Below are 23,593 nucleotides of genomic sequence, written 5' to 3'. Positions count from 1 at the left end.
GACGACTTGGCCACTTAATCCCGGGGGATTAAACCCCCAAATCTCGTAGCGGCCTCGAAAACTAGGAAGCTTATGACACAAACTTAATCTTATAACACTGGCGATGCCCCCCCCCGAGTGGGGCGGGGGTCCCGGGGACCCCGTGGGGCTGGGCCGAGGGGGGGTCCGGAGGTTTGGGGCTGTGTGGGGACAGGCGTGATCCTGGGGGGGGACGCGACGGCCCCAAAACCACGCGGCCACCCCGAACCTGCCTCAGTTTCCCCATTTTCAGCCCTTTGTGGTTCCTGCCCCCCGTCCCCGAGCAGCCCCCCCCTGCCCCAAAGACCCCTTAAATCGCGGCCATCTGCGTGCTGGGGCTGGGGGGGGAGGACAGCGGGGTTTGCCCCAGCCCTAATCTGCACACAAAAATCGGGATTACGGCCCCGGCCCTCGCACCTCGGCGGCGCCGCAAGCGGCTTAGAGGGGGCAAATCGGCCCTAAGGCAATCAGCGGGGATGGGGGGCACGGGGGGGGGGGGGGGCAAAATAGGGGGGACGGGGCTGCCTCAGATTCCCCCCGCCCCAACCCAAACCAGCTGAGGGAGCACCTGCCTCATCTTCAGCCACCCAAAAAAAAAACAAACATAAAATAGCCTCAAATAGCCTCAAAATAGAGGATTCCCCCCCCAAAAAAAACCCAAACCATAAAATAGCCTCAAATAGACTCAAAATAGAGGATCCCTCCCAAAAAAAGAAAACAAAACCATAAAATAGCCTCAAAATAGAGGATCTCCCCCCCTCAAAAAAAAAACCAAAACCATAAAATAACATCAAATAGCCCCAAAAGAGGATCTCCCCCCACCCCCCAAAAAACCAAAACCATAAAATAGCCTCAAATAGCCCCAAAATAGAGGACCCCCCCCTCCCAACACGAGGCTGTTGCTCCCGATAAGCCTTTCTGCCTCCCAAGAAGACCAAGCGGCTGCGTGCGTATTTTTAATATATATTTTATTTTTTTTAAAGCCCCCCCCAAAAGTGCATTTTTTATTATTTTATTTTTTTTTTTTTTCTCGTCTCCCACACTTTTTATAAAGAGCTATCAAAGTTACAATCTATGGAATGTCTTTTCTGTGCTTTTCTCACCTCGCTCGTTACCCAGATACCACAAAAAGTAGTTTAACACATAAAACCGATGAACCTTTGCGAGTGCTTTTATAGAAGAGAAATCTCTTGGTTTTTTTTTTTTTTTTAATAGATTATATATAAAGACGCAGAAAAAAAAAAAAAAAAAAAAAGAATTAAAAATAAAATTGTGGCCCCATCTCGAATCTCCTCTCTGCCTCCTGGCACCAAATCGGTTTAGTTCCTGGGCAGGGCTCGGGCTCACGCGTGATCCACCTGCCCCGGAACAGATCGGCTCTCGGGATGTGTGTATATATATATATAATTTTAGGAAAACTGATTTTCGCTGCAGCAATTTTTGCTGCTCGTCCCGAGCAGCCCCCTCCCCGAAACACCCCCACCCCTCCCCGCCGACCCTCCCGGCTCCTCTGGCTACGAAAGCTCGGTCCTGTGACGTGGGAACTGCTCTTTTTTTTTTTTAAAGTGTTCCTCTTTATTTAAATAAAAACTTTCATAATAAATCGAAAATATAAATAGATAGATATATAGCTATATATTTTTTTAAATAGTCGAATCAGGCCTCGGGAGCGCTACCGGGGGGGGGGGGGGGGGGACATGACCCTGGGGCGAGCTGGGGCTGGGGGCGCCGGCACTGGGACTGGGGGGGGCTGAAGGAGAAGGGGGGGCCGAGCCCTTTTCCTGGGGGGGGGGAAATTCCCCTTCACACTGCCTGAGCCCCCCCCGGCCCAGCCGAGGGCGGGGGGATGATCCCTGCGCCAGTGGGACCCCCCCCGGCCTCTCCGGCCCCACTGCTGTGGGGCCTGAGCCCCTGCGGTGGTGCCACGGGGGGGGGGGGGAGGCAGCATCTTTAAAATAAAGGGGGGGGGGGGAAGGAGCCCGAAGCCGGGGTGCCCCCCCCCCCCCCAACGCCCCCCCCAGCCCTGGCAGGGCGTGAAGCCAGCGCAGGACCCCCCCCCCCGACAACCACTGACCCCAAACAAGCCGGGACCCCCAGCTTTGGGGCCAGGGCTCGCTGCCATCTGTGCCCCCCCCCAGCCCTGCTGCCCTGGGCTTTTTTTTTTTTTTTTTCCTTTTCTGTACCAAAAAAAAAAAAAAAGAAAACCAGGCAGAAATCTTTTTTTTTTTTAAGCTTTCCTTTTTTTTTTTTACTGTGTCAGTTTGATTTCTGTGTTTGCTTTCCAAGGAGCTCTTTGCCTTTTTGTTTTTAGGCTCTGTTTTTTCTTTTTTCCTCTCATTTCCTTTTTTTTTTTTTTTTTCCTGAAACGTCGTTAACTCAGCAGTATCTTTGGCAACACTTTATCACAACCTGAATTGAAAAAAAAAATAATAATAATAATGACGACAATGACGACGACAACAAATCGGTGCTTATATACAGAACATGATCGGGGGGGGACTGCAGGCGCTTTGATTTTCCTCGGTGTCCCTCGCACGGCTCGGGGGGGGGTTAAGGCGCGGGCCCCCCCCTCCGCCGAGACGGGCACGGATCGCTTCGGGGTCGGCCAGGGGAGGTTGTTTTTTTTTTTTCCTTGTTTTTCCTTTTTTTTTTTGCAATTTTTTTCATTTTTTTTTTTAGTGCAAACTCAAACTTGTGCTAAAGTGTTGCCAGCAAACGGGGGGCGTCCGTCCGGCGGCGCGGGAGAGGCCACGGTGGGGTTAGTGTCCGGCGGGCACGGGGACATCGCGGGCTTGGGGGCGCGCTCTCCACGGGGAATCCTGAGACTAATTCTCTCTCTCTTTTTTTCTTATTTTTTCTCCTCTTTTTTTTTTGTTTTTTGCTGTCCGCCTTTGGTGGCAGGGGAGGAAAAGGGCGGTGGGTTTTCTTTCCAAGGTGGCTGGGGGAGAAACACCAAGCTTTAAAAATGCTCCTTTGGGGCTGGGGAAGGGAGGAAAGGAGAAGAGAGGCGATGGGGGGGGGGGGAAGAGGAGGAGAAGTAACACAAACTAGAAAAGAAAATACCACAACGTTGATTACAAGAAAGAACCTCAAGTAACTGTCTATTTACAAGTCCACGCTAGGTTTTTTTTTTTTTGCATATGCCAGAGTCAGCCAGTGCTCAGCAGAGGTTCGGCCCTGCCCTGGTGCTCCGCAAAGCCCCACACAGGGCCCTGGGACCCGTCCCCGTCCCCGTCCCCGTCCCCGTGGGCAGCCAAGGCGCTCACCGCCACATGGGGACAGGGCCCCGTGCCCGGGGGGGGACGGTGCCGCAAGGCGAGGGGCTTGGCACCAGCCTCGGGGGGACGACGGCACGGGTGGGCGGCGGGGGCAGGCGCGGGGTTTATCGGCTGCGCCCAGGCGGGGCCCCCCGGCAGCGATAGGGGCCGAGGGACGCCGCGGGCCCCGCGTGCGGCCACCAGGATTTGGCTCGGGGTGGTCTGAGGGCAGGGGGGGCCGGAGGAGGGGGCCTGGTGTGAGGGTGGTGGCAGAGGGCACGCGGCACCGGGCCCACAGCACCAGGCCCCACGGCACCGGGCCCCACGGCACCGGGCCCCACGGCACCAGGCCCCACGGCACCGGGCCCCACAGCACCGGGCCCCACAGCGCGGCGCTGGGTCCGTGGGCACAACCAGGCCGGGGACAGGAGACACATCTGGAGTAGCACTGGCTATGAAACAATTTAACAATTTTTTTTTGTTTGTTTGTTTTGTTTTTAAAAAAGAGAGGGGTGTGGGGGGGGGTGGGGGGGGGATGGGGAGAAATGAACAATACACGAAAACAAAACAAAAAAAAAAAAAACATGATTCCTGCCTAAAATTCAAGCTTCCATTTTGTGAAGTGCAATGACTTCTGAGGGTCTATTTTCAGGGCATGTCACAGAACCTAATTAGCATCGTTCCTCACATTGGACACCTTTCGGCTTTTATTACTCCACGAAATATACCTTGGATTCTGCCTATGTGTTTTTTTTTTTTAAATATATATATATATATACACATTTTTCTTACAAAAATAAATTTAGGATTTTTTAATAATATTTTTTTTTTCCGTAGAAGTTGGTTTTGACTTGTAAACATCTTTTGCTTTTGCTTTTTAAATTAAGATAAAGTGATCTCAAAGTACCCGTTCCATCGCAAAGTGCTAAGACTTCTTTGTTTTTTTTTTTTATTTTTTTATAATGGTTTTTTATTTTTATTGCTTTTTTCTGCATTAAATAAACATCCGTCTCTCCCCCACCCCATCACTCAAGCCCTCCCCCCATCACACACTCCCCTCTCACTCCCTCTCCAAAATACATTCGGCCAAACCTGCTCTTGCTTTGAAAGTTAAAAAACAAACACCGAAAAGGGAAAAAAAAAAAAAAAAAAAAAAGAGAATCTAAAAAGTGCTTTCAAAATAAAAGGACTAAAATCTCTTTTCAAAAAAAAATGTGCATTTAGAAAACAGGTGACCGGCTGAAAGGTGCCTCTGTTGTCGCCCTCTGCTAACCCGGGGTTGGGGGGGGGATGCACATGGCGCACCCCGGCCTCTGCTCTGAGGCCGTAAATCGCCTCCGTCCCGGGGGGCCGGGGTCCGTCGGCCCCCTTGCGGGACCCCCTGCCCCCCTCCCACAGCCCCGGCGTGGCACCGAGGAAGAGGAGGGTGGCCTCCCAAAAAAAAAACACCAACCCCAAAACCACGTTCGGGACGGTTGGGGCGGCCATGGCCTGAGGGGCTGGGCGGCGCTCGGTGGCCGCGAGCAACGGTGACCGGTGACCATACGGCAACGGTGACCATACGGCGACCGTGCGGTGACGGCGGCGACCGTACGGTGACAACGGTGACCGTATGGTGACGGTGCCCGATGGGTGACGGTGACGCAGAGCACAACGCCCGTGTCCAGCCCCGGCCGCGGAGCCTTAAAGCCACAAGCCGCCGCGGCCGGCGCTTGGCTTCGCCCCTCCCAGCTCCTCCTGCCAAAAGCCTCCTTCCCCTTTAAGGGAGTCCTCAAATAACCTTTTTTAAAAGGAATCTGCCATTTTTAGGCGCTTTCTGGGCGTGCGGGAACGCTGCTGGCTCTGACCGAGTGCCTAAAAATATGGGACGGGGACGGGGACGGGGGGGCGGCGGTGGCCCCCAGCCCCCGGCCTCGCCTCGGTGGGCGCGCGGCAGAGCCCCGGTGCCGGGGCCGAGCGGCTGGGCCCTATTCCTGAGGGGTTCCCGGGCACCAAGGGGCGTTTTGGCTGCACCGACGCCACACCACGGCCCCGCAGCGAGCCGTGGGTGCTGCGAGCGGGGAGAGGCCTCAGCAGCGCCTGCTGGGGTCTTGGGGGGGGGGGGGGAGCAGAGTTTGGGCCCAGGAGCCAACAAAAACACCCTGGGAGAGAGGGGAGGGCGAGGTGGAGATCCTGTAGGGCCTGGCCCAGCAAAAAACAACAACTCCTCGATGGCAGAAAGATGCCGTTTTGGCCCGGCGGCCCCATTCGCAGCCGGCTCTGGGCCTAGGGCGGGCGCCGGGGCCAGCGGCACCACCGGGCGCAGCCGCACGCTCGCGGCCCCGGCCGTGGGTTTGGGACGGGGCCGACGCACACCCAGTGCTGAGAGCGACCCTACAAAACCCTGCTGGGGCAGCCAGGCAAACTGCCTGAAGGATGAGGCAATTCTGACCACCGAGCCCTGCCTGCGGCTCCGCTCACCACCAGGAGCTGGTGGATGGGTGCCGCACCGGGGCCGGGCGGCAGGGCCCCACTGCCTGCCCCAAAAATGATCCCGATCCCGATGCCAGGACGTCAGCACCTGAGCACCCCGCGTAGAGCTTTTAGCTTTGCAAAAACAGAGGCGAGAAGGCCGGGCCCGCTCCTTCCCGGCCCTCCGAGGCACCGCGTGTACCGCCCGCCCTGAAAGAGCCCTTCAACTCTTACCATTTTTTTCTATTTTTGCTTTTTTTTTTTTTTAAATAGATATCTCTCTGAAATAATTTTTTTTTTTAACGTGTGTTTGGACACAAAATAAAGCTTTGGATTTACATGGAAGCTCCTTTCCATGCAACAGAGCCGCTTTCCATCCCCGCCCCACGCTTCCTAGCGTCTGCCTTTCCACGAAAAGGTCCTTGGCTACGGAGGGATCCTCGGGGGAGCCCTGGTTACGATGGGAAGATTGGAAACATAATATATATATATATTTCTTTTTTTTTTTTAAAAAAAGGGAGAGAAACATCTTTTAAAGAGAAAAATCGGAGGAAAAAGTACTAACTAGATTTTGTGACACTTTCGTTTTTTGGTTTAGGAGAGTCCTTGCGTGTTGCCCTCGGACGACCCTCCTGCTACATTCAATCCTGGCGCTTCATTATTAGAACTATCTTCAAAGTGCTGCTCTTGGCCGTTCCTCTGCACGGTGTCCTCTGATTCTTGACTCTCCCCACCGGCTTGAAAGCTTCCGTCTTCGGGGTTCCCTGTGGGGGTGGGCAGCCCCCCAGCATCTCTCACCCGGGGCTTGCGGCCCCTCCGGGACGGGATGCCGTTGCACCCATCTTTTTTAAGGTGCCTGTGCAAGTGGTCAGAGCGGACGAAAGTCTTGAAGCAGCTGTCACACTGATAGGGCCTGAGGCCAGTGTGCACGCGCATGTGGTTCTTCAAGTCGTAGTTGTGAGCAAAAGCGGCTCCGCACTGCTGGCACAAGTAAGGTTTCTCCCCTGTGTGTTTCCTCATGTGAACCTTCAGCTTGTCCTGCCTGCGTGGGAGAGAAAGGACAGGGGGCAGGTCAGCGAGGGGGGCCAGCAGGCCGAGGGCTGCGCTCCGCCGTCCTCCTCCTCCTCCTCCTCCTCGCGCCCGGCGTTGGCGTTGCTCTCCATCACGGCGGTGGCGGCCCCAATCCAGCCTCCACCGGGGCGGGCGGCAGCCCCTCGGCGAGGCGGGAGGCACCGGGAGGCACCGGGAGGCACCGGGAGGCCGGATCCGGCCACCGGAGCTGCGTTGGTCTGAGTGAAGCCGCCTGCCCTGCGCCTGCGAGGAGGGCGACGGCGCGGCTCCGGCAGCGCCCGCGTTATGAAAACCCGAGGCAGCGAGGGTGCTGGCAGCGGCCGGGCCAGGTGCCAGGAAGGAGGCAGAGCAGCTCGCTTCTGGCCGGAGAGAATCAGAGGCGAAGCGTGCAGCAGGACAGCGCGGACGAGCAGCGAGCGCGATCCCTGCCCGGCTGGCTGGGGGCGAGGGGACCCCGCGTGCGGCCCCGCTGCGAGGCGGTTTAACGCAGCTCCCCATGGGGCTGGAAACGTGGCCGTCCTCAGAACAAACTACGGGGTGCAGCAGCACGTTAAAATAGCTTTTTTTAACAAAAATAGTTTAATTTTTTCTAAAATCTCTGTGCCTCTCTTTCAGATTATTTGAGCGACTCCGCCGCTCCTGCCTGTCCGAGGGCAGAGGAACCAGGAAGCAAAGCAAGCAGAAATCAGCACAAAGCCGAGGGCCGGGAGGGGCAGCAGGCAGCGGGGCCGGACCCGCACCCCGCTCCACCACCCCCTGTGCCCCCGGCCTGGCCTCGTGCCCGTGTCCCACGAGGGACGAGGCAAACGACCCCGGCACAGCGGCAAGGCGCAGCAGGCGCAGCGAGCTGATGCGATTTGGGGCGGATCACCTCCCCGAGAGCGCTGCCTGACTCAGCACAGCGCCTGGGAGCGGTCCCGGGAGCAGCTCAGCGGAGCGAGGCGAGGAATGGGGTGGATGCTGAAGGGCCCCGAGGCCGGAGGCAGCCGGGGTTACCCCGAGCAGGGCTCTGACGTGGCCAAACACGGGCTTCTAGAAGTCAGGGGGGTGGGAGGACGTATGAAAATAACACGGCCCCGGCACGTTACGAAACAGGCTTGTTTAAAACGTCAGGCTGGGCTAAAGACACGGTTTCCATCCAGTTCCCTGCTTTGAAGGAGAGAAGCCCCCCGTGAGCCGGCTGGGAGCGGGGTGCAGGCAGAAGCCCAGCAGCAAAGCAGGAAGCAAACAAGGTGGCATCATCTCGAACTCCTCCACCTCCAAAACCAAACCAAACAAAAAAACAGCTCCAGCCACGGCCTCTGCTCCTCCCCGCCACCTCCAGCGGCAGGCGGGGGCCCTGACGGCAACGCTGCGAAGCCGCGGCTGGGGAACACGCACCGGGCAGCACCTCGGACCCCACTCGGGTTTGGGGCCGCATTCTGTGCCGGGACGTGGGGCACAAGAAGCAGGGGCAGCCCCCACGGGCAGAGCCGGCAGGGAGGTGCCGCCGGCACAGGGCCGCGGTGGCAGCGAGCCGTGCCGTGTGCCGGAGGGCTGGCACCCTGCCCCCGGCATTATCGGCATTCCTCAGCTATCGGACGCGGGTCCCGTGCTGCCTGGGTGCGGCCCCGAGCGAGGTTTTGGGGTGCGGAGGCAGCGGTGCAGGAGGCTCGGCAGCGCGCTGAAGGCCGGGCAGGGCTGAAGGCCGCCGCTGCCGCCTCTCCTCTCTGGATCTGCTCCGTGGCGTCCGAAGCAGCTCCCTGGAAGGGCCGGCCAGCCCGGGAAGCAAAGCAGGAGGCGCTTGCAGGGCTCGGGAGCGTTTCAGCATGCAGGAAGCAGGCGGCAGGGCCGGGGGATTTGGCTCCTTGGTCAGGCAGCCCACGCGATCTGCCTCCCGGCGCAGCGAGGAGGAGGCCGGGTGGGACGGCCGCCCTCGGCCTGGCGATGGCGGACACGAGGATGTGCCGTAACGCTCGGCCTAACGCGGAGCGGAGGAAGCCAAACAATGTCCCCTTTTTCTCCGGTATTCCTTCCCGTGGCCAAGGGGGAGAGCAGAGAATTGCAGAGGAGAAGCGGCACCGAGGCGGACGTCCCCAGGGAGCTGCAGCGAGCTCGGGGCAGGAGCTCAGGACGGCAGCGGCTCCGCTCCCCGTGCCTCACTGAGAGGACGCCAGCAGCGTGGGGTTCAGCCTGTTCCCAACCACCTGGCACGGCCGCCGGCCACGGATGTTTCCATCATCAGACGGAGCCGTTTCTACACCACTTTCCAAACCTCGCCTCGCTCCCTGGCTCTGCAGCCAGGACTCAGCACTTCAGCCACGAGAACGCAAAGGGGTGCAGCTCCGGTTCGTCGACCACGTTACTTGGTCTCTGCAGGAGCCCGGGCCCGGCCAGGTTTCCAGCAGAGGTCAGCAATTTGGGACACCTGAAAGGGGCTCCCAGAGTCGGCAGGGAACTGGGTTTTAAGACACGGCCCCTTGAGACACACCTCAAGTCAGACACCCAAATTGCCCGTCTCTTGGCAAACGCTGGCCTCCACGTACAAATCACCTGCTAGGACAGAAATCGGTCCCTGCAGGTGAGCGCTTGAAATAAAATCACAGAACCATTTAGGCTGGAAAGGACCTTCAAGATCAATCAAGCCCAACCGCCAGACCGTACGAGACCAGCCCCGCGCCGAGCGGCGGCGGCGGCTTCGTGCCAGGGCTCCGCGGCGGTGCCGGCCGGCTCCTGCCCGCTCCTTACCTGGTGAATCGGACTTTGCAGATGTCGCACTCGTAGGGCTTCTCGCCGGTGTGGGTGCGGATGTGGCGCGGCAGCTTGCCAGCCCCCTGGATCACCTTTTCACAGATGGGGCACTTTTGGAATGCTTTCGCCCTGATCTTCTTCTCCACCTTCTGGGACCAGGACGGATACACGTCGCCCTCGTTCGAACTGCTGAAGTATTTCAAGTAATAATCCATGACCCCATCGTCGTCCTTTCGGTCGTCCTCCCCCAGCTGCTGTCTCCCCACGGAATTGATCATTTGCTGCAGCAGGGCGCTGGCAGCCAAGCCATCCACCTCCCTCGCGTCATCCTCCGTGTCTGCTCCGGTGGGCACGAAGCTGGGGGAGTCGCCAGGCTCCTGCTGGTCCAGAGGGCCCCCCGAAGTCACCTCCTCTTCTCCCGGCGTGGGCAGGCCACGGCTGCTGTAATGTCCGTTCTGAGAAGGTGAATACAAGGAGCCGGGGGCCGCCACCGCCGCCTCCTCCTCTTCTCTGTCCAGCCACATGGCTGGGTTGCTGTCGGGATCACAGTCATTCGCCTTTGGTCTTTCGTTTAGGGGGGCTTGCGAGTAGAAGTCCATGCCATTGCAGTCCGGCTCCTCCTCTTCCTCTTGGCCTCGGAAGTTCAGTCTCTGAAGGTCTCTCAACTCTGAGTTGGTCCACGGAAAGCTGCCTTGGTGGCCGTTGACGGGGTTGCTCTGGAAGAACTCCAGGTACTCTTTTGCTCTGAGATGGTTCCTCTGATCAATTTGATCTACTATATCCATCTGGTCATTTTTGGCCAGAATCTTCCTGTCCAGGAGATCCGTGCAAACATCCCTTACCGCCGGGATCTCCAGCAGTTTGGCGGCGTTGAGGATGTCGTTGACGTTCGAAGTGCTGACGGTAAGGGTCGCGGTGTAGGCGAACTCCAGCAGAGCCGACAAGGCGTCCGCGCTCACAAAGTCTATCTCATACACGTTTTGCTGGTCCACCACTAACCCTGAGGTGAAGAGCTTCTTGAAGTACTGGCTGCACGCCGCCAGGACGGAGCGGTGGGTGGGGAACTCCTGGCCTTCCACCAAGATGACAACGTCACACAACAGCCCATTGTTTCTCTGCTCGTTCAGGCTGCTAAGGATGTCGCTGCTGTGGTCGGGGAACGGGATCCCTATGGGGCCGTCCACGCCGCCCGCCATCTTCGATGCGAAGGGCTACGGGGAGAAGAGAGGAAAGGCGGTGAGCCACGCGGGACGCGACTGCTCGGGGACGAGCCCAGGATCTCCCAGCCCGTACTCGATTGTCCACCAGCTCCCATCCCTCGGTACCAGATATCTGCAGGCCACAGCCTCTCCTGCTGCCCTGCCAGGTACCTGGGACAGGCTTGCAGCGGCAGGAGGGGACGGCGCCGCGCTCAACGCCAGTCCTGGAAGGAGGAGGAGGAGCAGCCCCGGTGTACCCAAGCTAGAGTCAGGAAGAAGAGCGAAATTAGCGTGGGTCTGGGCAGAGCTAGCAAGCCTTAGCAAGGACCAGCACGTGCTCTACATCTGGACCGAGCTGTAAGCGTGCCTGGTGCTGGGCTTGAGCCTTGCTGGTGGCCCCGGACCACTGCTCGGTGCTGCCGCGAGCACTCTGTGGCCCCACAATCTCAGCAGGAAAAAGTTTGCCAAACTCATTTGCCAAACCCCTGCTGCCATCCTGTAATCACGGGGGAAGACTTCTCGCCCTCACCCCTGCAGGTCCGCGCACACAGCTCGCAGCACCTCGGGTGCCCACGGTCCCGCTGCGCCAGCGCCCACCCCGTAGGGCAGCGGGGGCGTTGAACAAACCCCACAAAGCCCCACGGGGGCAGGGGGGGAGTGGACACGGGCACCCGGGCATTCCGGGAAGCCTCGGCAGGTGCTGGCGAGGTGCTGGGAACTCGGCCCTGCAACGTGCCCGGCTCAGGAGCGCTTCGGCAAGAACAGTGGCTCCTTCCAGCTCCGAGGGTTGGTTTGAAATAAAAACCACAAAATCAAAATTTAAAAGTCACTGCCAGCACAGTAGCGTGGCTAAAGGGGATGTGCTTGGTTAAACACGTCCTCCCTTCAGAGGCTGAGAACCCCAAAGCAAAGCCAGCAGCCAGGGGCTCGCGCACCTCCACCCCAAGGGGTGCTCTCCCCATCGGCAAGCTGCCGGCCGTGGGGCCAGGCTCACCGGGGCCAAACCTGCCCAATTCGCAGCCCTGAACAAGCCCCTGAACTCCTCCCAGCCCCTGAACTCCTCCCAGACCCAGCCTTCCCTTCTGTGAAATGGGAACAGCACTCTTCTCCTCACAGCATTCTTCTCCTCCATCTCCGGCAGCGAACCTCCGTTCTCCTCGGGACAGAGGAGCTGCCTGCTGCAGAGGGAGGCGCACAAAACATCATTTTTAAAAAACTTTATTAATCCAAGGAAAAAGGAACATTTGCTCCTGCTTGTTTTATAAAGAGGAGGAGCAGGAGTAGGCCATGCGCAGACCTCTCCCGTCCCCTTTTCCACACCTCCGGCCTGGCCTGGAGGCAGCACAGAGCGGTCCTCTTACAGGAACCAGCACAGGGAAAACGGGCAGCGCTAAGCTCTGGGGGGAAAGAATAAAAATAAATAACCTCCCACGAAACACCAATTTGCAGTGAAACCCTCGGTATTTACCAGGAATGCATAAATCAGCCTTTAAGCTCTCCGAAGACCCGTCGTGCGTGCTGGGGGTCAGGCCTGGATTTGTCCCGCAGCCCCTGGAAATCCTGCCCGTAACACCAAGCGCTGAAGCACGCCTCTCACCCCACGTCCCACCCAGGAGGCTCCCCAGAGGCCTGCAGCTCCGAACAGCCTCCCAAAACAGCAGGATTTCAACTCGAGGCTCGCAGGCGACGGGTTTTTAAAAGCAACAGGTCCAGGAAAAGGGATCAGGAGGCCCAGCAGCGCAGGCACCGGCTCCAGGCGTGACCTTGGGCAAGGTCTCCCCCCTTCCCCGCAGGGTCCAGCCCTCCTTCCCCTCTGGACCCGATGCTTTCGGGAAGCTTCCCCCCGCCCCCCCTGCTCCCTAAGGAGAATTTGAGCTGCACGAAGCATTTTGAAGCTGCAGGCGATAATCTCGCCGGCAGCCGAGCCGCACCGCCTGCACAGCCGGACTTTGTCAGCCCCCGGGGACGTGAGGGACCGGGGGGGTGTGGGAGGGAGTCAGGCCACGCGAGGTGACCCCCCCCAGGCCGGGGGGGGGGGCCAGGACAATCGGCCGGACAGTGTGGGAACGGCTGCGGGGTCATGAGACCGCCGAGGGCTGGCATGGCAAGTCGCACGGCTCCGCGGCTCATTCTCCTCGTACAACACGCCCTTTGTGCGGCCCTCGGCGGCTCGGGTCCACGGCGGCCCAGACGGCGAGGGGGCAAAAGCAAGGAGAGGCACGGGGGAGGCACCGCGAGGCTCCCCGGGACGGCCTCCGGGCCTCGGCACCGGGCTGAGCCTCAGCCGGAGGCCGCCAGGAGAAATGGCGCGGTGCTGCCTCCTCTGGGGGCTGGAGAGCCGGGTTACGAGGCCGTGCACAGGACGGGACGGCTCCGGGGATTTGTAACGAGATAGGGAAAAGCCTTCACCTACACAGGTTCAAAAAAAAACCCAACAAAACACAAAGAAACCCAACGACAAAGCTGCAAAAAAACAAATGCCGGCTTGCAGCAGGAGCAAGGAGTAACGAGATGTTGGAGGGTTGGGTGAAATATGCCTGCAAAGGAGCTCCTGACGGAGAGGTGGCAAGTGCCAAGAGCCACTGACGTGACTGCTGGCCGGTCCCCCCGTTGGGACGAACGAGGCCTGACCGGGCCACCAAGGGGGAGCTCCAGCTGCTGGCCCCAGTCTCCCAGGCAGCTCTTTTCTCTCCGTTGACCCCCGACGTGCCTACAAAGCATCACACGCCTGTTGTCCCAGACTGAGTGTCTCTGCAGGGTTGCAAAGACGCCACATTTCACCCCAAAGCGGCTGCATTTCAGCCGCTAGGAAGTCGCCCTCACATACAACTCGCAACGGCTGAAAGGGTGCTGTCAGCTTGAAATATGGGCAGGCTCCAAGAGACGGAGACCCCACAGCCTCCCTGGGCAGCCTGTCCCAGCGCTCCGTCACCCTCACCGGGAAGAAGTTCTTTCGCGTGTTGGTGCGGAACCGCCTGGGCTCCATTTTGTGGCCGCTGCCCCTTGTCCTGTCCCCACAGAGCACTGAAAAGAGGTCGGCCGTGTCCCTCTGCCTCCCACAGCTCAGGTATTTACAGACATCGATCAGATCCCCTCTCGGCCTTCTCTTCCCAAGGCTGACCAGACCCAGGTCTCTCGGCCTCTCCTCGCAGGGGAGATGCTCCAGGCCCCGTATCATCTCTGTGGCCCTCCGCTGGCCTCTTCCCAGGAGATCCCTGTCTTTTTTGTGCCGGGGAGCCCAGCACTGGACCCAGAGCTCCAGGTGAGGCCTGACCAGGGCAGAGCAGAGGGGAGGATCACCTCCCTTGACCTGCTGGCCACGCTCCTTTTAATGCACACCAGGATCCTGTTGGCCTTCTTGGCCACCAGGGCACACTGCTGGCTCACGGCCAGCCTGTCGTCCACCAGGACCCCCAGGTCCTCCTCCGCAGAGCTCCTCTCCAGCAGGCCATCCCCCAGCCTGCACCGATACCTGCGGTTGTTCCTTCCCAGGGGCAGGACTCCACACTTGCTCTTGTCAAACCTCATTTGGTTTCTCGCCGAGTGCGGCTCCCGTTGACGGCCATCGAGTGGCAACCCTACAGCAGCAGCTCTGGGACCTGACATTTCCATCCAGATGAGACGGCCACACGGAGATGGAATCGCAACCAGAAGTGCTGACGAGACGCTGCTTAATTACTATTTTCCGCCTAACCTCGGTGGCGTTTAGCTGCTCCTGCTCCTTCGCAGTTATTTACAACGTGAAGGGAAGAACCGGAGCAGCTTAGGAGGGCTCCGAGGTAGGCAAATACCGGGCGTCAGCTCAGGCACACCGGGTTAGCCAGTAACAGCCAACACCAGCAACGTGCTCCTCACCTGGACAGGTCCCAAATCTCCTGACAACAACAGGGCTCTCCCCGCCCGCAGAGGTGCCACCCACCCCGACAGCTCCGACAAGGAAATTCAGCAACCCCATTCGGGACAGAAAGGGAAAATTACCAGCGCCTGATCCGGCGAGCACGAGGTGAAACGGCTGCGGGGCACCGCGCTGCCCAATCCCCCGAGCGTGGTTTTGGGGGAAATAGCTGCGTTTTGGGCTCGGCGCGCGGTATTTGGCCGCTTGCAGCCCAACGCGCCCAAGGACGAGGAGTCGCCGTGCCCAATTTCTCAGGGGAGACGCCCGCGTTAGGGTATCAGGGCAGACCCTGCAGCAGCGCTGCTGCACGCTGGAAAGAAATTATTAAAATAATGATGCTATTAAAAAAAAAAGAAAAAGGGGTTTGCTGCCCGAGGCCCAAACATTATCCTATCCCTCACTCGCAACCAACGGGAGAAACGGGCATTTTTTCTTCCATTTATATTTAGGGAGCAATCCTCCCGGTTCCCCCCTTCCTTCCTCCAGCCACGGGGACACGTCCCTGAGCGGGGAAGTAAATCCCTGGAGATAAAAACCAGCCCGAAAAGGTGGGACGGGGGCAGGCGGGAGGGAAGGAGGGCGTTCTGCCTGCCGGGGGGAAGCCGCCGCTGCAGCTCCTCCGTGCTGCCATTAAAATTCAACTGCTCTCCGAAAGGAATGCGCTGCCGGCAGTTTAGTGCCAAACTATCCAAATTATGCGGACCTGCCGAGCAGATGCATGTTCTCGAGGCGAAGACCCTGCACATCGACAGAAACGAACTGCACGGCTTAAAAAAAGAAAGAAAGAAAACAGAAGTGCACCGCTGTTCCCCCCCCCCCCCCCCCACTACCCACCATTTTGGTAACGCGGCAGGACGAAACCTTTCGCGTTCAGCAGGTAATTCAGCCAAACGGGGCAAAAAAAGAGTGAATTCAGCCTTCTTCTATCTTAACTGGACATCACATCTGGGGTGAAGCGCTGGAGGAGACATATGACATGACCGCGATCATGCAGCTATTGAAGGGAAGGGCGGAAGCGGCGTCCTGCACAGATCCGTGGCCGCCCCGCGGACAATGTTGGCTCTGTGTCCCGCAGCCGGGATCCCCTGCAGCCCCCCGCGATTCCCCTTCTGAAGGCTTTGGCTCTGGGCAGCCTCTCACGCCCTGGCTCTCAACGCGGCGTCTTGCTTACCACAGCCTGAACTGACGGATTCACGATGCGAAGGCTGCTTTGGGAAATGAGACCACGTCAGGCGGCTCCCAAACGGACACGGCGCTCCAAAATCACACGGCTGGACCACGCCGCCACCCCGCAGGGCCCACCGGCGGTCCCCCAGCAGGGGCTGGGGTTTTGTCCCGGTCCTTCCAGCCACGGTGCAGCTTTCTAGGCATCCTGCTTCGGCCTCAAACCGAGCACGGTGCGATGGCAAAACCAACCGAGCTGCCCAAGGTGGAAGGAAACCCGCCCCGAACCCTACAGACACATCGCCCACCGGTCCTTCGGCGCACAGCCTGGAGGAACCTCCTCTTCCACGGCTTCCACGGGGAAGCAACACCTACCCACCACGCCACGGAAACAAAACCGCCTCTGGAGCAGGCCACGACGGTTCGGCAGCACCAAAGTTCGCATGGGGAAGGAGAACCCCCCATCCTGCTAACGCTGCCGAGGGAACTCCGCTGGGAAGAGTCCATGGTCATCGCTCCAGCTGGGATGGCACACCGGCACTGAACGCCCCTCACACCCTCAATGAGCATTGTGGGAGCTTTAACGACCACAAATAACAGAGAGCCTTGATTTTAATTCCTACTAAAAAATGAAATTACCTCCCACGGCAGGGCACCGTGAGCACGAGCGGTGCCAGGAGCCGGTTTTGCCGCGGCGCCGGCTGACCAGAAGGGGCAGATCCGCGGAGCCGGGGGAGCGCGGAGAGCCCTCCCCTCGACGCCAGTCAGCCATTTCCTAGCTTGGGAACGGCTGCATCCTGTGCTCGTTCAGAGCCTGCGTAGGTCTGATATATTTGGCAGAGCCTCTAAATTGGTCTGGAAGAGCCGTATCTGAGAGCCGGGATCAAGTCCCACCGCCACAGCCCGCACCACGGCAGTGTTTGGGGTCTTTGGGTTCAGACACGGAGCCGTGGTGCTACTGGGGGGGGGGGCGGCCACCAGAGCCCCCCCAGCACCGAGGGGACGTGGCACGCTGCCCAGCAGCTCCCGGCCAGGCAGGTTTGGGGTGTAATTCATCAACCCCCGGCCACCTCAGGCAAATTACGGCAGCTGACTGAAGGTATCCCAAGAGACTGATTTACATTTTACACCTCGGCTCGTTCAGAAGCTCCTCGGGATCCAAAACTGCCCCCCCCCCCCACCGCGTCAGCAGCGGCAAGAAGAGGAGCAGAGCTTCACAGAGAGGAGGAGGACTTCATGAAGAGGCCTCGGCCATCTCCCATCAGCAGGGAGGGGACACGACGGAGAAGGGAGATGACTGCTGCCCCGCTCGGAGCCGGCGGCTCTGTTAACGAGACGTCCGAGGTCTGGGATTCCTCGTCGTGCTGGGGATGCTGCTACAGGACACGTCGGGAAGGCTGGCTGCTCTTCCTCTCGGTTTTCCCGAAACTGCTTGAATTCGAGTGCTTTTCACACGATGCCCAGCAGAGGAAGGACGTGCCAGAGGCTTTTTCCCAGTCACGTGGGCCGGGGAAGGACGAGTGCCTCCGAGGACAGGGATAAACCGCTCGCCTTCACGCCAAAGCCAGGCTCCGGCCAGCGGAGCGACCCTTCGGCAATCCCAGCCCTGCTGCTCCTGCTCCCTCTCTGCCTCTGCCTCAAAGCACAGCCCTGACACAAGGAGCTACCAGAATTACACCCAAAAGGGAAAGTCACCAGCAGGAGCTCAGCGCACGGGGCCCACGACCACAGACTGCGTGCAGTGCTGGGCTCCCCGGCACAAAAAAGCCAGGGAGCTCCTGGGAAGAGGCCAGCGGAGGGCCACAAAGATGATACGGGGCCTGGAGCATCTCCCCTGGGAGGAGAGGCCGAGAGACCTGGGTCTGGTCAGCCTTGGGAAGAGAAGGCCGAGAGGGGATCTGATCGGTGTCTGTAAATACCTGAGCTGTGGGAGGCAGAGGGACACGGCCGACCTCTTTTCAGTGCTCTGTGGGGACAGGACAAGGGGCAGCGGCCACAAAATGGAGCCCAGGCAGTTCCGCACCAACACGCGAAAGAACTTCTTCCCGGTGAGGGTGACGGAGCGCTGGGACAGGCTGCCCAGGGAGGCTGTGGGGTCTCCTTCTCTGGAGATATTCGAGGCCCGTCCGGACGCCTCCCTGGGCAGCCTGCTCTAGGGAACTGCTTTGGCAGGGGGTTGGACCCGGTGCGCTCTGCAGGGCCCTGCCGACCCCTACAGTTCGGTGATATCCCAAATGCTCTGCAGCTGCGAACGCTCAGCATCTCTCAGGATACGGCCTCAGGTTTGCCGTAGCCCCAGCAGCCCTCACCCACCACCACGGACTCAGGGGAGGGATGCCCAAGCTCCACGCTTGGCCACGCTGCGGATCTCAGCCGTCTACAACGGGAAAGGATTTCCTTCCAGGGCACGACGCAGACTCCAAGCACAAGGGGAAGTTCGGTTTCCGTCGCAGCATCAGCCACCAGCGAAAACCAGGAGCCGCGTCAGGCCCCAGCCGACACCGGGGTCTGTCCCCATACACCAGGCCGTGTCGCTCGTCCTCCCCCAAGGCTTTTAGGGCACGTGGGGAAGAGCCTCCTGCCTCTCTGGGCACGGTCCCCAACCCAACGGGCTGTCGGCGGTAAAAATGGCTGCGACAACGCGGCCACATTAAAAACTCCTCTTCTTGTTGCAAGGTTAGCTGTAACTGGTTACTCCACCCAGGCCTCCTTGCCAATTTTCTCCTTTGTCATCAGAGACCGTATTTAATCCAGCAGGAATGTGCCTCGATTCGAGCCCGTGTGGCAGCAGACTCGAGGCCCGAGCCCATCGAACCTCTCTGCGTGCGTGGGTTGGTTTGGTGCTGGAAGCCTCCATCGCCACGGGGTCCCAGCGCAGATGCAGGATGGGTGCTGGGTCCCACGGCACAGCGGGGATCTGCCAACACCAACAGCCCTTGGGACACCCAAATCACCCCACGCCAGGCAGAGATGAACCAGCACCCACTGGGGGGGCCAAAAGCTGCCCCCCAGAGCTCTGCTGTTGCCATACGGCAACCTCCCAGCTCCCTGCAAAACCACAGCACGGTTGTCGAGAGGTCCCACACAACACCGAGCCCTGGGCACTCAGCCCCTCGTCCTCCTGAAAGCCTCAGAAGGGGAAAAAAAAAAAAAAAAAAACAAAAAACACGAACCCGAGTTTGTTTCAGTCCTGCCGGAAGAAGCAGCCTCTGCCTGTAAGCTCAGCACGGACAGCAGAGGAAGGTGGCTGAGCCCCATAAACCTGCAGGCGCCGAGTCCTGCACGGGAATAAACCGCCAGCATTTCGGAGAGGCGACGCGTGGCCCCCCTGCCAAACGAAGCAGCAGAAAACTCGACCACGGGGAAACAAAACAGCCCCCGGCCGAGCACGACGAGACGAGGCGCGGCGGCAGAGGGACACCGGCACGCCTCGGAGGGGGGACGCCGGGCAGCGCGCTGCCAGCACGCCAGGAGAAACCAAGGGGCCGGGTTTTGTCACCTCCCCTTCTGGGGCAGAGAGGGGCCGAATCCTGCCCTGCTCCTCGGGAGCTGCCGACGCTCCCAGCCCTGCAGCCCGGCTCCCAGCCCCTCGCCTGCCACCCTGCGGGGGTCCCCCCCTTGCCAAAAGCCTCCCCCGACGGGCGCGTTTCCTGAGCTCCATCGAACACCAGCAGAAAAGGGAGGGGAATAAAAATAAATAAATAAATAAATAAATAAAAGAGCAAAAAGAAAAGTATTTCAGGTTGGGGTTCCCTGACAAGGCAGAGCGCACACTCTTGTAATTTCCAGCTCGCGGATCGGCAGCCAGCTCGCCTCGCAGCCCTCCTCTCCACGCGACGGACGTGCAGCGGCCGAGTCCCGCGAGCGCACGTGCCGTACGCCCCATTCCTGGCAGCGCCCTCCTGCCGCGAAGCCGTTCCCTTCCCTCGGCACACACGAGGAGGGCACGGAGGGAGGGACCGAAGCGGCACCGCGTGTGCTCTGCCTGTCGAGGCAGGAGGCTGCGAGGGAGCCGCGACCTGCAGCTACAAGCCCGCGGTCGCCGCCTGCCCGGCTCCGTGTCGGGGAGGCACTCGGGCAAACAAATAACAACAGATCTGCTTACTGGTTCCCAGTTTGCCGGTGGGAAGTGGGTAGGCGCACGACCCAGGAAAGAAACGTCGCGCTGGCCGGCAGCGAGCGCGGCTCCAGCGTGACGGCAAGGAGCCGTGCAGGAGTCGGAGCGCAGCACGTGAAGGACTCGGGGCGTCAGCACCCCCAGCAGGGAGAGGGTCCCAGGCTCCTTCTGGGGGCACGCAGCACAAGGAAAACCACCCCGAAGGCTCACGAGAGAAGAAGACGCCCAGCAGAGACCCGAGCGGAGCGGTTCTCCCCCAGTCCCTGCAGCCGGGGGGGGCAGTGGGGTGGACAGGGGGGTCCCCGCGCTGCTTCTGAGCCCTCAGCAAAAAGCGTTTGAGCAAGCAAAGCTGGCACCAGGGGCATCAAAGCTGGCACCAGGGGCATCAAAGCTGGCACCAGGGGCACCACGCTCCCGGCGGCCCGGCGGCACCGCGTGCCTCCCCGCATTTTTCGAGGGGGTTGCGAAGCGGCAGTGGCCAAGCGCCGCCGTGCCAGGGGAGCCGCCGCCACCGCTCCTCTCCCCGCCGTGCCCTTGGCTCCCACCTGCGGCCACGGGGCAGCCCGCGGCAGTTTCCAGTTTCTCACACCTTGTCACGTTCGGAGAGGGCAGCGGTCCCCGCCGTCTCCTTCCGCCTACGGCCCGCGGGGAGATTTCTCCATCGCCTCCCGCGGCGGGGGGACGGAGACGGGGGGTGGGACGGCTTCGCCCTGGTTGTGCTGCGAAAGCTGCGCCCGGGCTCCGCCACGGGAGCCAGCAACGACACCAGGGAAACTGAAACCGCGCACGGGGGGGGGAAGATGATATGGCCCGGGGGTGCTGCAGGAGAAGCCAACGTCCCCGGGTCGGGTCCCTGTGGGAGACCCCGGTGCCCGCTGACCCCGCTAGATGCCACCCCCAGGTGCCACCGGGGCTCGTCGGGGCACAGAGCGGGGCACCGCTGGCCGGCTCCGCATCAAAGGACACGGGGACGGGGTGCGGGGGCTTCTCTTCCTCCCTTTCCCCAAGTTTTGCTCATCGAGAAGTTTTTAGTTACGGATCGCAACCGCTCCCTTCGCACCTGAGGTCGGGACTGGTTGAGAGCACGGCGAAGAGCACCTGCCTGCTGCCTTAGCCAAGCGCGACGAAAGGAGGAGTAATCGTCCCCGAACTCCTCTCTTTCTATAAGCTCAGCATCCCGAGAGCGGGGAAAAAACCCTCGAGTGTAGGTTTTAATCGAGATAAAACCGCAGCTCCCAAGCGTTCGGGCTCCGTGTGAAGCACAGACGAGGAGTTTCGCAGGCCCGGATTTCAGGGCTTGATTCCCCAACACCACTTCGGACCCGGCACCGGGCTTCGGGTCGCCGTGCCCAGCCCCACGGCCCCGACGCAAGCACGACACTCCTCGCCGACTGGCGCCCTGTGCCGAAATCCGGATTTTTACGGCTGGGAAAGAGCCACGATTCTCAATTCTGCTTTAAAGGTCTCAAAACACGGGCGCTCCCCGCGCGCTCGCCGTGCCCGGCGCCTTCCAACCACCTCGTCGAGCCCGCGACGCGGCTGAAGATCATCAGCCCCGGCACCACGACGCACGTGTAAGCAGAAAGTGAAGAAAATAAAATAAACGACAGGCACAGGAGCACCCGTGGATCAGCGGGCACCCAAGGACTGCTTGTACTCCCCGCCAGGTTTATTAAGAGCTCTTGCCTTGCAAAACCCTCCCCCGAATTACCAGCGTAATTAAGGCTTGGTGGAAAAATCCCACCGTGCCATCCCCGCTCGGGCTGTGCCTCCCCGCTCCCTCCTTCCCCAGGACAAGCCTAAACAGGGGCCAGGGTGAATATGAAACGAGGACGGCTCCTCTCGAACGAGCCGCTCGGTTTCTAGTACTTTTCTTTTTTTAAAAAAAGTTGTTTCAAGACAACGTGTGCAGTAACCACCGGGGTTCCTAACGCAGCCCGTCCTGCTTCCTGCTCAGCCTCCAGAATCGCCCGCATACGGTTTTCGACCGGCAACGCTCGGAAATACAACATTAAACATATAAGTAAATAAATAAAAATAAAAAAGAGGTGGCTTACTGAAGTTACGGGACGACCTTCTAGCTCCATCACTACGCCGCGCGCAACACCTCAGCCCCTGTCAGGCTGTAAATTCTCCCAGGCAGAGAGCTCTCCAGCCGCCCGCGGAGCACTTAGGGGATAAGTTACAGTCCCGACAGCCAGGACGAGGAGCAGCGCGGGGAACGGGGCTGATTCTGAACCAAAACCGGCAGCAAACCCTCACCGAGAGGCCACCAGCAGAAAAAACTTCTTCCGCTCGCCGGCCTCCCGCCGCTCTCCGAGCCACGGGGACCGCGGGCGGCTGCCGCGAGCACGGCGGGGCAGGGACACGAGGACTCGGAGCGCCGTCGAAGCGCGTGAGCACGGCGACGGGGAGCCCAACGGCACGGCCCAGCCCCGCTCTGCCGCCGGGTTTGACACACGGGGAAGCTCTCGAGACAAACACAAACCCCAAAGCTTTTTCCCTCCCGGGTAGGCACCAGCTCACCTCCGGACCCAAACCAGAGGCGCCCCGCGATCTGCCGGGGACCCGCCGGTCCCCCCCCCCCCCCCCCAGGACCCTAACGCTGCCACCGGCGCTCCTGGGGGGCCGCTCGCAGCGCCTCCAGCCCCACCGCGAGCACCCAGCGCAGGGGCTCCAGGAAAAGCCCCGAGGCCCCCTTGTCGCACCCCAAACCCCCAGGGAGAGGGAAGAGCAAAGACAAGGACGCTTCGAAACCCAGAGGCCACGCAGCCCCCCCCCCCCCCCCCCCCCCCCCCCCGGTTGTTTCCCCCCGGGCTCGGCGGTGACGTTACGGGGCGAGGCGAGCGGCTTCTCCCCCCGCAGGGGCCGAGGTTGGCCCCCCCCCAGCCGCGGGTGGGCAGCTCTTATCGCCGCCAGCCGCCGCCGCGCGCTTCCCTCCCCGCCGCGGGGTGGGTGTCGGGGGGGGGGCGGGGGGGGGAGTGGAAAAACCCCACGAAACCAAACCCGGGGAGAACTGAACTCAGCCCCCCCCCACCTTGTTATGCAACCCCCGTGGGGACGGGGGGGGGGAAGAGACCACGGCGATGAGCTTGGGGTGCAAGGAAATTGGGGGGGGAGAGGCTGGTTGTCACCGGGGGGGGGGACACACAGGGAGCAGGGGGTGACGGAGAGCATGGGGGGGACAAAAGAGGAGCATGGGGACACGGGGAGCTGGGGGGGGGACACGCGGGGTGAAGGGGGGGACACACGGGGAGGGGACACGGGGAGCAAGGGGGTGATGCCGGGGGGGGACAGGGAGCTGGGGGGGGACACACAGGGTGAAAGGGGGGGGGACAGGGAGCTAGGGGGTAACAGGGAGCGGGGGGGGGACATGGGAGGGACACGGGGAGCAAGGGGGGGACACGGGGAGCTGGGGGTGACAGGCAGCAAGGGGGGGTGACAGGGAACGGGGGGGGGGCACAAACGGGGGGGTCTCGGAGCCCCCCCATCCCCCCCCCCGCCAGCCGCGCTGGCCGCAGGCCCAGCCCCGGGGGACCCCACCCAGCGCCAGGTCCCGTCCCCCCCCCCGACCCCACCCCCACCCCCCCCTCGCTGCTGCCGCCCGTGTCCCCCCCGCGCCCCCCCCCCGCACCGCGGGGCCCGCAGGGAGCCTTGGCCGGGCGCCACGACCCCACCCCTTCCCCGGGCC

The 23,593-nt window shown here is 60.7% G+C and overlaps 1 protein-coding gene across 3 annotated transcripts in view; it reads right to left on the bottom strand.

Moving 5' to 3' along the window:
* Window positions 1-2,653: 2,653 nt before the first annotated feature.
* ZBTB7A (zinc finger and BTB domain containing 7A) overlaps window positions 2,654-23,593 on the bottom strand; it is a 23,353-nt gene continuing 2,413 nt past the window's right edge. For 2 of the 3 annotated variants that reach the window (XM_080566231.1, XM_080566232.1), the window contains exons 2-3: window positions 9,525-10,738; window positions 2,654-6,768 (exon numbers count right to left, since the gene is read on the bottom strand). In XM_080566231.1, coding sequence (XP_080422357.1) covers window positions 6,321-6,768; window positions 9,525-10,738 — 1,662 coding nt within the window. In that variant the 3' untranslated portion in view covers window positions 2,654-6,320. Of the gene's footprint in view, window positions 6,769-9,524; window positions 10,739-12,194; window positions 15,434-23,593 lie in introns of those variants that run through there. The other variant, XM_080566233.1, reaches the window with a different exon arrangement.

Source organism: Anser brachyrhynchus, assembly GCF_964034855.1.
Source record: "Anser brachyrhynchus genome assembly, chromosome: 23".
In the NCBI taxonomy this organism is placed as follows: domain Eukaryota; kingdom Metazoa; phylum Chordata; class Aves; order Anseriformes; family Anatidae; genus Anser; species Anser brachyrhynchus.
The sequence above is the reverse complement of the archived record's forward strand: the minus strand, read 5'-3'. Positions and strand labels throughout refer to the sequence as shown.